The sequence below is a fragment of the Tachysurus vachellii genome, chromosome 16 (assembly GCF_030014155.1).
Source record: "Tachysurus vachellii isolate PV-2020 chromosome 16, HZAU_Pvac_v1, whole genome shotgun sequence".
NCBI lineage: Eukaryota > Metazoa > Chordata > Actinopteri > Siluriformes > Bagridae > Tachysurus > Tachysurus vachellii.
In genome coordinates, this window is record NC_083475.1 from 14,020,683 (window position 1) to 14,034,653 (window position 13,971).

At 40.5% G+C, this 13,971-nt stretch overlaps 2 protein-coding genes across 3 annotated transcripts in view; one reads left to right on the forward strand and one right to left on the reverse strand.

The window, feature by feature from the left end:
• elk3 (ETS transcription factor ELK3) overlaps positions 1-10,658 on the forward strand; it is an 11,430-nt gene extending 772 nt beyond the window's left edge. The window contains exons 2-5 of one of the 2 annotated variants that reach the window (XM_060890060.1): positions 5,065-5,273; positions 6,039-6,791; positions 8,015-8,137; positions 9,381-10,658. In XM_060890060.1, coding sequence (XP_060746043.1) covers positions 5,067-5,273; positions 6,039-6,791; positions 8,015-8,137; positions 9,381-9,485 — 1,188 coding nt within the window. In that variant the 5' untranslated portion in view covers positions 5,065-5,066 and the 3' untranslated portion in view covers positions 9,486-10,658. Of the gene's footprint in view, positions 1-5,061; positions 5,274-6,038; positions 6,792-8,014; positions 8,138-9,380 lie in introns of both variants that reach the window. The other variant, XM_060890059.1, reaches the window with a different exon arrangement.
• A 124-nt stretch (positions 10,659-10,782) lies between these two features.
• cdk17 (cyclin dependent kinase 17) overlaps positions 10,783-13,971 on the reverse strand; it is a 44,829-nt gene continuing 41,640 nt past the window's right edge. Inside the window, exons 14-17 of the mRNA XM_060890058.1 lie at positions 13,835-13,877; positions 13,640-13,730; positions 13,244-13,321; positions 10,783-12,585 (exon numbers count right to left, since the gene is read on the reverse strand). Coding sequence (XP_060746041.1) covers positions 12,548-12,585; positions 13,244-13,321; positions 13,640-13,730; positions 13,835-13,877 — 250 coding nt within the window. The 3' untranslated portion in view covers positions 10,783-12,547. The remainder of the gene's footprint in view (positions 12,586-13,243; positions 13,322-13,639; positions 13,731-13,834; positions 13,878-13,971) is intronic.

Genomic DNA, 13,971 nt, shown 5'->3' on the forward strand with positions numbered 1-13,971 from the left:
TTGTCTGGAAACAGCAGCAGCAGCAGCGGCAGACTAATTGCCATGCGCTTCCGGATAGAAACTGGCAGCAGCACAGCGTCTTGAAAATGAGTCACCGGGACCAACAAAGAAACTTCAGTGCGCAATAGGGCCGAACTGCCTTTCCCTGCTTCATCTGACTGTCTGGGTCATTCCTCGTGCACAGTTGGTCTCTGCTCAGTTTAATTTCACTCTGACAATGTGGCCAGACATGGAACATGTGATTGGATGGTTTTTAGGTTATATCAGTGATGACCAACTGAGGTCTGATTTTCTTGATCACACCTGATTCAAGGTGTAAGTAGGTGTGCTGGACTGCATGAGCCCACAGGATCTCTGAGATGAGTGTTTTTAAAGAGTAGAGGGTAGCGAAATGTTCTAAATGGCTCTGTCTTGGAGCAGCCTGCTGAATTTTTCCACTGTGCGCAGGAAGAGGCGCGCGTTTAGTCATGGCTCAGTCATGTCTGCACACAGCAACTAATCTCATTACGGGTTTCCGTTCGCGCTCTGGCTGAGGGACAGGGATAGTGTTTGGCTCCTATAAACTGTTGTGTGTGCACAACCATCAAAGCCAAGCACTGGGGCTCCTATAGTTGTACATCACCTACATGCAAATGTAAAAACAGTATAAATTATTCTTGTCTGTGGGGATTTGGTCAACTTGAGCATTCACTGTCCACATCCTGGAGAGCACCACCTAGTGTGTACATTCATCTCAGGTTTAACCTGCAGAAATGTTGTCAATGTGCACACTACTGATGTGGTATGCTGTTAGTTTCCTCTTTCTTAACTAGTTTTCCACATTTACTGCTTGGAATCTGCTGGACCTAGGAAAGGGAGTGGGGTGAAGCATTTGAACTTGGGAGTTTCTTACTTCTAGACGAAAGTTCTTCTCATCATGTCCCTGCATGATTTTTACCTAACCTAATACATTTTCATTATTGTTTAATTTTTGTTGAGAATGATTAATATCAATACATTAAATGAAAGATTCAGTGGTGCAGATTTGAATTCTCTTCTCTCGTGCATCATGTATCACAAGCAAAAGCTTGATGAATGAACAATGGCAAAGTAGTAATTTCTTTGCATTGTTTGTTGTGAACCTGCATGTGTGGATGAGTCATTTGCTTGGCCCCACAATAGGTTTAGCTGAAGCTCAGAAGGGAAGAGGAAATCTTCCATTTGTGCCATATGTCTGTGCAGTCCCACTGTCCCCATGTTTCCGGATGACTCCCTGCAGCAGGAATTCCTACCTTTCAGTTTGGGAGCGGCATTCCCAGGAAGACGCCTATCAAAGGAGAATTGGAGGAAGTCCTGATTCGGACAGTTTTACGGTTGCTCAACGCAAATGCTCGACTCTGAGGATGCTAGAGCAGGAAACGATTTATTTTGCTTCATTTGAGGTTTCAAACAGTGCAGCCGAGTGTGGGAGAGAAAACTCTGTCTAATTTGGATTGAGGCTTTAGCCTCGCAAGGGATTACAAACCTTTGTAAATGGAAAAGGTGAAACATTAATTGTATGCAAATGTCTGATAGAGTAAAAACGAATGGGAATGTGTTTGTATATGTGTGCCTTGAACTTCCTGGCAAATAACTCCAGTATATCTTGGCAGGGTATGAGCCCTTCCTGACCACATTCTCCTCTGTCACTGTACAAGCATCCTGAACTACATCGGTATATGTGTGTGTCACAATTACTCACTCTCTCTGTGGTCTCTATGTTTAGAGTTTAACAAAAACTTTCACATGGCAGTAATACAGGAGACCATCCAAACCAATCAGTGTGGTAAAGGTTCGGTTTAAAAAGCCAGTCCATCTCATGTCCGAATCTCTGTGAATACTCCTCCCTCCTTCCTACTGCAGATTATGTGGGCAGTTTGAAGAAAAAGTACACTAGGTGAGACAGTGGGAAGGTTAGCTGGTGTGGTTTAGACAGAAACATGTCAGAAACAAGGCTTTCCCAAAATAAGCCAATCAGGGAGTCCCTCTTCACCACTAAAACTGTCAGAGATAGTGAGTCAGACAGCCTGTTTTCATGCCCAGCTCACTTTCTCTTTTTCCCCTCTCTCTCTGCCTCCCTGTCACATAATTCTTTCTCTGCTCATTGCAGTGTATCTCGTCCTTCATGCATGTGTGTGGCTGTTGCAGTCCTAGGACAGTAGATTGAACTAGAGTTACATCATGCCCTCTGGTGCTTGTAACTCAGTCAGACAGGGTGGGTTGGAGTTTACGACGGCCTGTCTGAGCCAGCAATCTCCTGAGATGAGCATGGTGGGACAGGTAGAAGAAGATTAACAAAGGCAAAACAGAAGCATGTTGAAGGAACAGTTTGAAATTTTAGAGCTTTTGCTTGCTAGTAAAGTTTATTGCAATTGCATTGAAAACAAGTCTTTCCTTCCTTCCAGACTTACCTCATTGCTTTGTTGAAATATAAGTGCATTATGGTTGACATTTTAGGCAGAAACACAGCTCTGAACAGCACAGGGGTAGAGATCATTTATGGTCTGGAAAAATGTGAACAGAAATCTTAAATGAAACAAAAAAAACATTTACATGACATCACATTCTAAGCTGTACAGGTTCAAAAATACTTCATAAAGTGCAAACCGTACCTTTATCTAACCCCTAGTTTATTGTATTGTGTTTGCACAAAGATTTCAACGGTGCTACATACACATAGCTCTATGCATCAAATACTGTTACTAAACTAGCCTTACCCATTAGAGCTGTCATTTACACACAGGTCCCACCCTTAATAAGAAGCTCCCCCTTTTTTGTTCCCTTTGCCCAGTCGTTTCCACTCTCAGTCTATTTCCACTTCTTCTCCTCTACTTCTACTCTACACAGCCACACCAATCATACCTCCATCCCACATCCCAGGTTGCTCTACCAAGAAGATTAATATACATCGTATATTCTGTCTTACAGAACAAACAAATCTCAGAGACAGTTCATGTAATAAACCCAATTCTTGACTTTGATCTGAATCTGGTATTCATTAGATTAAAGCTGCAGTATGTTATTTATATATTTTTTTAAATGTTAATAGACATATAATTATTTATTTTAGTAGTAGGTCTTGTAAGGTGGATATAATGTGTTGCATCCAGGAGCTGTGTTTGTTTTTTAAAGATCTTCCAAAACGGTTCATCAGTCCTGAGCTAAATCTAGGAAATTAAGAGTGCTAATAACAAGTGCTAATTCATCATGCTCTGGATGACTGAAAATTGATCATGGACATGTAATAATTCTATATTTTTAAAGACACCTTAGAAATTGTGGACTCGTTATTTCAATTCAAATCTCAGCCCACCTGAATTGGACAAACCTGCTCAGTTTTGGAATTGAAAGGATATGTAATGTGAAATATATGCAATGTGAACGGAGAAGATGAGGTCAGTTGAATGGACTGGGAAAAGCATGTCAGTGTATTCTTGGCAATTGTATTTTGTCTCACAGGCAGCAGAGGTGTAAAAGTGACAAACTGCTCATTTAAAACCTTCAGTGTTATTTGAGGCATATGGCAGGATTATATAGTCTTTAGCCTCTGCTTTCTGATAGGGTAGTCTATGTCAGGCTGTGTGCCCTGAGTTAGTGAGCAGCTTGAACAAAGCAGCTAATGTTCTCTCCAGTGAGACACTAAATCAGAGTGAAGCACTGAACCTCTCCTGCCACTGAATATGTCTTGCTCACACACACTGCATGTCTGGCCAACACTTTCAAAAGATCCTCATAGAAATGTGTCTGATATGGTGTCACTAGATCATTGTAATGTTATTGATGCAATGTTGACACTGAAAACATGCTCTATTTTCTGTATAATAAGGTGTGTGAGGCAATGAGGCATTCAAGGGGTTGTAATCTGGTTTGAATTTCAGCTGTTTTGAAGCTGTAGACATCCCGTGGAGTACGATTACAGTCTCTGTCCTGTTTTGGACTCTGCAGTGCTGTTGTCTTAGGATTTTAGTTGGATTTGAGACATATTAATAATTAATATATTGGAGAAATCTTCTTATTCAGCACATTGTATTTCATAATATCGCTTTAAAACTTATTTTTCTACCACCTAACACACCCCCTCTCCACACTCACACTCACACACACTATACTATATGTATCTGCCACTACACCTTTTCTTTTTCTTTTCCCATCAACAAAACACCCTTTGCCACCCTCTTGAATCGGATGTACGCGATGTTTACCTTGGCTTTCTTCCCTGACTGTAAAATTTTGCCTTTTATGTGGCACTTTCCTTCTCAAAGAATTCTTCACATCTTACTGGTTGATCTCAGATCAGTAGTTGACAACATAAGCTTGTTTAAAGTAAGGCATAGTTGTCCCCAGATCAGTACAGCATTCCTGGTTGCTCGCCTGTTGTTGTTTATTAGACAGTTTGTTAATATGCAACAGAACAGGAAATGCTTGCTGAGTTAGAGGGAGGGAAAAGCCTGGTGATTCTGTTCAGAAAACTAAGAGTCTTCTTCCTCCTAGTTGTTGTAAATGTGTTTAATGGTTGTAGAATTAGAATAGTTTCTGTGGGATTGATTTCATTTATGTGAGAGGTTTCCTTGATACTAAAAATCTGTTAGAGCCCAACTAAACTGTTTGGGGTCATATGAATAAGCAGCACATTTGTTTAAACAGTAAATCCACACAGACATAAAGGGTGCTGTCGTCTTAATCCTGTAGATACTAGAATATTTTGTAATAGAACTGAATTTCACAGGAATCATGTCTTTCTGTCAGCAACCATGTAAGAAAAACACATACACAGTGCAGTGCTACAGCATGTAAACCTAATAATCTCTGCAATTTCATAAACATTGTGGCGTCTGCTTTTACCCAATAGATATGCACGGTGTAGCTTACTTCTGATAAATGATGCTAGAAGGAAGTTCAGGAACAGTGTACCATTCTGGGAGTGTGCTGACTGGAAATGCTCATTTACTTGCTTGATAGTAAATGAACTTGATAGAGAGTCAAGCTTTACACTGCTGATGTTTAGTCTTGATGAATTTCTCTTTCTGACCGTGGTGTGTGTAGCAGACATGGAGAGTGCCATCACGTTGTGGCAGTTCCTGTTGCAGCTGCTGCTGGACCAGAGCCATAAGCACCTGATCTGCTGGACCTCTAATGATGGCGAGTTCAAGCTGCTCAAGTCTGAAGAGGTGGCCAAACTTTGGGGTCTGCGGAAGAACAAAACCAATATGAACTACGATAAACTGAGCCGAGCTCTGCGCTACTACTATGACAAGGTAATATTTACCTGATAGCAATAAATATTTTTTTAATTATTTAGAATAAAGAGAAACCAACATGTTTTATAGTCTTCCTACAATGTGCATTTTTAGCTTGTATTTTTTGTGTATTCATGCATGATGGTATAATTTAGACACCAAAGTTTGAGTTTATATTGCGATTTTAAATGAATATGGACAGTGCGTATACTCAGCAGCAGTGGCACAGTGGGTAGTGTTTCCTCCCTGCAGCTGTCCTGAGCTCAGGTTACTATCTGTGCAGAATTTCACACCTTGTCAATGTGGGTTTAATCCACGTACACCATTTTTCATCCAACTCCCAAAAACATGCCGGTACATTGACTGGCAACTCTGAATTCCCCCTAGGTGTGAATGTGTGTGCATGATGCCCTGTAATGTGTATTTCCTCATGCACAGGCTTCAGATCTGCCATGATCCTGACCCAGGATAAAGTAGTTGTTCATGAACAAATAAATAAAGGAAGTGTGCATTCTCAGTGAGAAAAAATACATTTAAAGTAGTTTCCAAAAGTTTGTGTTTTTAAACAAAGAGTAATATAATAAGACTGAGTAGAATATATCAGGTGTTATTAAAGGAGCCAATTTATGTAACAGGAATATAGCTATGCTATAAACTCAACTTCTGTTAGCTTACGTTAAATGTTGCAGGTAATCACTGAAATAATAAAAGGAAAATAAACCCCTGATCCCAATTACAATGCAATTAATGCTTTATTTACTCTTGTTTTACCTTTCTCACCAGAATATTATAAAGAAAGTGATCGGTCAGAAGTTTGTGTACAAGTTTGTCTCATTTCCTGAGATCCTGAAAATGGATCCCCAGGCGGTGGAGCTTGGCAGAGAAGGGGGCAGCATTATGTTACAAGAGGCCGAGTCTGATGGAGGGGAGGGGGAAGAATCTCCAAAACTCTCTCTGTCATCGTTGAGAAGCCCCGCTGGCAGGAATGAATATCTTAACTCCGGCCTGTACTCATCTTTTACTGTAAGCTCCCTTCAAGGCCCACCTCCTCTGCTGCATCCAATTAAAATGGAGAAGAGGAGAGGAGGGGAACGAGGGGAAGAAGGACAAACCGTGATTAGGTTTGTCACCAATCGGTCAGACAAAGCAGTGCCCCTTCCCTCCTCTCCTGCCCTCACCTCATCAGAGGTTTTCTTCAGCTCTAAAGCCTCCCCTGATTCCTCTCGTTCATCATCCCCATCTCAAAGCCCATCCTTCTCACGGAGGCTGAGCCCAGAGGCTCGGCTGGACGAATCAGAGCAGAATGCTCAGCCTCTCAATTTATCATCCAGCCACAGGGAGCGAGCCCAGGTACAAGCCTCGCCCCTTGAGAGAAGGAGTAGCACCAATGGACTTCCTCCCAAAGCTCGGAAACCCAAAGGTCTGGAAATCTCAGCTCCTTCCATATTGCTTTCAGGAAGTGACCTGGGTTCCATTGCCCTTAACAGCCCTGCATTGCCCTCAGGGTCCCTCACACCAGCCTTCTTTACTGCACAGGTAACACACCCTCATGTACGCACACACACACACACACACTGTGTGTTTCACTGTGTGGTTTTCTATCCCATACCTAATACATACTTACATACATATGTTTAGGTATTTAAGGGATAATAGGTAAGTAGAATGCAAAGGTTCTAACAGAAAGTGAGTGAGACATGAAGAGAGAAAAGGGGAGAGAGAGAGAGAGAGAGAGAGCGGGAGGAGTGAGACCTATAAGTGAAGCCATATGCCTGTAATTCTGCCCGCTACAGTGCAGTGACACAGGACAGAGATACAGAAAAAGAGAGAGTGAGAGCGTGTTGAAATTGATTTCATATGTCTCTCAATGGCCGGAAGCTGGTAATCCAAGGTCCCTGACCTCTGAAGAGCAACACATTCATACTTTACTCCCTCATTCTCTCTTGTTAGAAAAGGGACAGAAAAAAAGGTCTTATTTCCTAAAAGGTAAAATCTTATAATTTTAAACTCCTGAACTTATTATTCAATTATTCTACTTAAGATGTATTATTCAGTAATAATTATGATTTATTCATTAATTACTGTGAAATCAATAGAAACACCTTACCTGACTTGATCTGGAGACAGGACAGTGTTTAAGTAGTTAAATAGACCTGTTTTAGAATATTGATACAATGATGTACAGAAATCATATTTTATCCTGATTTGTTTTAACTATCCTTAAAACTGCACAAAAATACCATTTAGATGTTATGGGTTATTTATGGGTTAGTTAAGTCAGAGCAACTATTAGCGGTACCATAGAGGCTGAAATATGGATAAATATGGAAATATGAAATACTATTTTTGCTATAGTAAACAAGCTACAGTAGTTTTTGTTACAGGTTTGTATCTTAATATCGCATTGCATTGTATCGTAAAAGTAGATGCTGATATCTTCAGTCCTGTAGGCACCTGAAAAGTTTCCACAGTACTACAGTGACCTGTGTCTAAAGAGTATTTGGATATATTTGACTCATTATTCATAGCTAAAGTGTAGTAATCAGATCTGCATTTCGTACATCACATTGTCACAGCTCGTAGAGAAAGTGTAAAACATGGACTTTGATCCTGAGCATCACTTCCCCTCTCACCAAAAACAAGAACCATACGTGCCCGCCCACACACTCTGAGCCCACAGTGTGACATTTTGCATATGTCTAATCAGAAGTTGAATCTTCCCTTGCTGACCCTGTGTGTGTTTTTACTTCTTGCCTTAGACTCCCTCGGGTTTGCTGCTGGCTCCAAGCCCTCTCCTCTCCTCTATTCACTTCTGGAGCAGTCTGAGTCCCGTCGCTCCTCTCAGCCCAGCACGATTACAGGGACACGGATCCCTCTTCCAGGTACACACACACACAACCCTCTCATAAATGGCTTAAGCATCATGCACATTAATAGGTAAATTGGAATAAAGTCATCCATAGAAGTTTAAGGTGTGTGTGTGTATGCATTTATGTTATGTGTTAAAAGAAGGGGAGCATATCCATTGTGAACAGACAGTTATTTGAGTTTGCATTTGAGCCCTGGGATGAATGTCTGGACGAATAGATGTGTGTGATATGTGATGAGCATGCATTTGAGCGTGTGAGTAAGGATCAGTGCATGTGGTATATAGTATGTATTTTTGCTCATGGAGTGTTTCTGCTTGGTGTCATGTTTCACTGCTCATGTGAGGGAGAGGGGAAATCCTGTGGATACTTCCTGTTCTGGCTCAAGGGAGGCTGTCTGCACAGTGTGTGCGTGTAGGTGTGTGTGTGCATGTTTATGGTCGTGTTGCTTTGTGAGGGGTAGGGTGTGGCTCTACTGCAAACAGCACAACAGGAAGCAGATCAGGTAGCCAGGGCAACCTTCTTGACAATGCTTGACAGTTAAAAATATACACTTCCGCCCCACAATATATCTCTCTCTCTCACACACACACACACACACGCACGTGTTCATGCTCCCATTTCCACAGGCAATGGCTTCAGGAGCTTTCTGCTTGATCGTGTGATTAATTTACGCTCAGTCTTTGGCTCTTGTTGGAAACTCTGGACTTGGTTATGTTGCTCTTCAGTCTTCTTTTATTCTTAGTGATTCTTCCACAGCATTTCATTATCTAAGGTCACTCTGGCAAAAGGATTTACTTGTTATCTGTATGTGTGTATGCATTTTGGAAATAAGCTACAGATGTTTCCTCTCCACACTGGATGGGGGTTGTGGGGGGGCTCAGCTTCCTGTTCAAACAGGGAGGGGGTGATAACTGAAAAAGACTGACTGTGTGTATGCTCAGCTCTCTCATAACAGGAAGTTCCTCTCCTAGCATTACCATGATGCATTAGTGGTCATGAGGGGCTGGCTATGAACGTGTGTGTGTGTGTGTGCGTGTGAGAGAGAGAGAGAATGACTGAGAGAGCTTCTCATTCAGAGCAAGCGTCCAGTCCTGTTTGTGTAGTTACAGTAAAGGTAAATAGTCATGCACTGTTTTTTTTTTTTAAAACAGTTTTCAACATAATATTAAATGCTGATATAATCAGTAATTGACATGAGTGTAGGAAAGTTTCTGTTGTGTACTACTGAGCTAATGATGTTCATTTATCCCCACAGTTCCCTACTCTGCTGAACGGACCTCTACCCATGCCTCTCCCCAACCTGGACTCTTCGTCCTCCTCTTCCTCACTTCTCCTCTCATCTAGTACTCCGAAATCCTGATTTCAATCCCTTGTATAAAAAAAAACCCCCACAAACATTAATACTTTCTAAAATGTCAGGGTTGCACTACACCTTCTTATGGTTATAGTTACCACAAAAATAACCTTTTATGAACATTTTAAAGAGAACTTTTTTCACATTTTTTAAAAAACAAACATTCAAAACGACCAAAACTCGGGCTGCACACCAGTCTGCTCATGGGGTAGGTATTATTGTGCCAAAGAAAGCAAAATGGCACCCGTGAGCTGTTGGAAAAACTCAGCCTTAGAATGCAAATCAGTCTCAGCAAAGACACATTTTCAGATGACATACCTAAAGCAGTGCTAAACCATAAATATATGCATAATCTTATGTGTAATACCCCCACATTTAGTGAGGACCAAAGATACCATTGAATTCCAGACAACACACGCCTATCAGAATTGTACATTTATTTCCTGGTTGTATTCATTGCAGAGTCCCACCCACGAGCTAGCTAACACATGCCTCCTCCACTGTATTATTTTGAACTGCTGCTAATGCAATGTCATAAGGCAGCTGAAAGCACTTGGAGGAGAGCACTATCTGCCCATCCCTGTATATAGATGAGGGAAAGCTGAAAGCTGAAAGAGGCATGCCATCCTGCTCAACCAGAGACAATAACAACAATAATCTGACAATAACATTTAGTTCCTCCAGTGTTTGGTGCTTTTATCAGAAGGTTAATGTCTCTTAGTTCCTTTTTAAAATCCTCTCAGTTTGGTTAAGCTCTTACTGCAAAGCTAAGAGCAATCCTATTTCAACCCATATTCGAGAGATCTTCTTAACAGTTTTTTCGTTTGTTTTTGGTTTTGTAATCATCTTCAGAGGCTGTGAATCAGGTTTTCTGTTTAATTTGTCTGATATTGTATATTATTGTATTGTATGCACTGTGCGTTAAACTACCGGCTGTGCCTTTTTTCTGTGTAAGAATGTGTATATGTATTATTTTCCTGCTTTTAAAAAAAAAATCAAACAAAATGTTTTGTAATAGACGAATTCCATCACCATATTGGAAAGAAAAGCGTTGTAATAGCTTTGTTATTTTTTCATTACGGAACTGAAAACAAAACGTATTCTCATTAATTTTATATTTTTGCTTTTTAAAGAAATGAAATGTGCCTGTTTTCAATAAAAGGAAAGCATTGAATGCTGTGCAATGGCCTGTTCTGAAATTTGTGTTCAAAATTATTTAAAAATAAATAAATAACTAAAGACTTTTAGACACACAAGTAAAGCCTTCCATCACTTATGCACAGACAAGAGACAGGAGAGAGGATTCTGTAGGAAACAGACCATGTTTACTTCACTGATCCACAGAAATAAATATCTGCAGTAGAAAGAGTTAAATGGTCAATTCAGCTGGTATACAACTGAGAGCGTCAGTGTTCCACAGAGGCGAGGTTAACGAGACACCAGGCTTTCCATGCATCTATACACATACACACGCTTCTCCAGTCACAATCAACTGCAAAATTACAATATTAATCAACAGAGAGGTCAGTTCAAAAACAACAAAATCTGTTTAATCTAAAACCTCTGTCTGAAATCTTTTCTTCATGTGTATAAAGATCAGGGGGAAGAGATTGGTCCAATAGAGCCACGTTTTTGTTCTGTATTTTTCATATTTTTTTCCCCTAAATAAAGAAATTTCTAAAATGAAGGTGAGACAGTTGGACGCCAACATGCCACACGGTTATATTATTATTCACAGATGAATCAAAATGTAACTTAAAAAAAAAAATCTAATACTGTTAATGAAGCTAATGCATCTTCAGAAAACTTACTAGCATGGTGCAACAAGCTTCTGTGCTGTCTGATCTCCCTGATCTCTTACGCACACGGACATACACGCAAACACGCATACAAAAATGCTACAGAGATCTGGCATGACTCATTTTTTGTACATTCACTGATGATGCATTAGAATAAATTGCGCTCAAAGGGGGAAAAACCTCATACAAGCACTTCAGTCTAGGCAGAAAATTTTCACAGGGGAAAAAGATAAGTAGAACGACAATAAAAGAGAACATTTGCTCAAAGAAGTAGGTGTGGAAGGTCTTTGCAGAAAAGACTGAAGATCAAGTGATTACTGCTGGTCCAGTGGTATTGATCCCCCTCTCACAGCTTGGTCCTCCACCCCGACATCACGGTTGGCTTCACAATGCTGACTGAACGTGGCGACGGTCACAAATGATTCAGTAGCATCTATAAGCAGTTTAGTGCTCTCTATCTCGCGGTGAGTTTGTCTCCCTGAAGGAGTTACACACTTGCTGCATCCACGGCTCACTGACAGAGAGGAGGAGGGTATCTTCCCCAGTCTCTGGGTCATCTGGCATGTCAAAATGAGCTTTGGAGATTGGAATGAGAGTGAGGAGTTTTTGTACAGCTTCTACAAAGTGTGTAGAAACTACTGTTTCTACATAATAACCATGCCAAAAAAGAAAGGATGCAATTCAAAATGTGGGCAACAACAAACATGACATTTGTAATATAAACGTTATTAACATAATTATATCCAGAATTACAAGAACTATTAAAAAAAAAAAAATTAAATCCTTGACGGCAGTACTGATGTGTCCGCAACCAGGAAGGCTGCCTGAGAGTAGAGAAGGTTACAAGGAGACAGTAGTTGATTAGCAGCAAAAAAAAAGCCAGACGACCTTTTCAATAAATACACACACATAACACACATATATACACGATCTCCCTCTCACAGTCTAATCTCCAATGTGTTGCCTTGAGGAAGCAGACATGGGGCAGGGGTGCCACTGTGTTCTGTCAGTGGGACTGCATGCTGGACACGGAAGGATGGAGGAGAGCCGGACTGCTCTGTCCCACTCACTCAACCATTCACCTTAACTTTGTCTCTCACACACACACACACTCATACTCTGACTAAAGAGGGTAGGGAGGATAGTCTGTTAGTCTGTACAAGACAGTTGCTGAGCAAACACCATCATCCTGAACCACTGTGTGCTTTTGTGTGTGTGTTCGTGTGTTTGTTTGTATGCTTGTGCGAGTGTATTTGTCAGAGTCAGTGCTTAGAACAGCATACTCTGTCTTCTGTTCTTGCTGTTTCCTGTAGGAACAGAGTGAAAATCAGTGTTAAGCTGCATTTTAAATGAACATTAAAAAATACAAAAGTGCATTTTAAAACACACACACACACAGAGAGAGAGAGAGAGAGAGAGAGAGAGAGAGAGAGAGAGAGAGAGAGAGAGAGAGAGAGAGAGAGAGAGAGAGAGAGAGAGAGATCTGCCTCAAAGCCAATACAGTTTATATCGAAGTATTCAGAAAAAAAAGTGTTACTGCTCCCCCTTCTGGACAAACAAACACACTGCTCTATATCAGCTCTGCCTGTCATTGTCATGATTATACTGTACATTGATTCCCTGAATTTATTATGCACACTGGATCTGAAGACTTGACATTTAATTACACACAAGCAGTAAAGAGCTGATGCAACTGGATCTAAAACTATAATCTATATGTATACGAGAGAATGAGTTAATGTTTTCCACTTCTCAATCTGGCTTATCATTATCTTGCGTTGCTTCTTAGTCTATTTTTTACAATTTAATTTCAGTCAGAACTCTAAAGTACACACACTACAGTTTCAAACAAATTAAATGCTTAAATATTTTGTAAAAAATTAGACAGACAGACACAAGCATTTTGCACAAACTCTCTTGCATGGAAATCTGCCTACAGATCTACAGACACACACATAAACGCACCAGTCTCGGGGTATGAGGCATTCCGGTAACCAGGGTCTCGCTGTAGTTGCACTTCTTTCAGTGTAAATATAGATATACCTGCAGATTCAGAGCACAATGCTTACAATTAAAAGATATATAAAAATAATCAAATCTAATAACCAATCCATCTAACAGAAAACACCTGTCAGTCACATGTTCCAATATTATGCTATGTTCTAAGTTTAAATATCAGGAGATAAAATTTAAATCCATCATCTTATATTTATCTTTGGAGAGGGGTGTGTACCTGTACATGTACATGTAAATGTACTTTATCTGTAAGCGTAGTGTGTGTGTGCGTGTGTGTAGTACGTGCATATTGTGTGGTGTGTGGTGTTTGCTTTTTTAAAAAAAACTAACAAAAAGCCAACTCACTCTCAGGCAGCGTGTGCATGCGCATGCCAAGACTCTTGAAGTAAGAGTGTTTCATCGAATCATCAGCAGAAATTCGTTTCTTGGACTCGTACTAGGAAAGAAAATGCAATAAGTAAGGCAGAGTTTGGCCAGATGACATCACAGAAACGCACAGAGTACATGACTGTGTGTGTGGTTCACAGCTAACGTGCTTACCTTAAGAAATGACAACAACAACTCAATTCCTTCAGTGTCTAGCCTGTGAGAAGGGAGAGAAAGAAAGAGGAAGAGAAATGAAGGATAAGGGTGAGGCTCAGTCTGGTGACCAACATTGGAGTGACAAATTAGAGTGG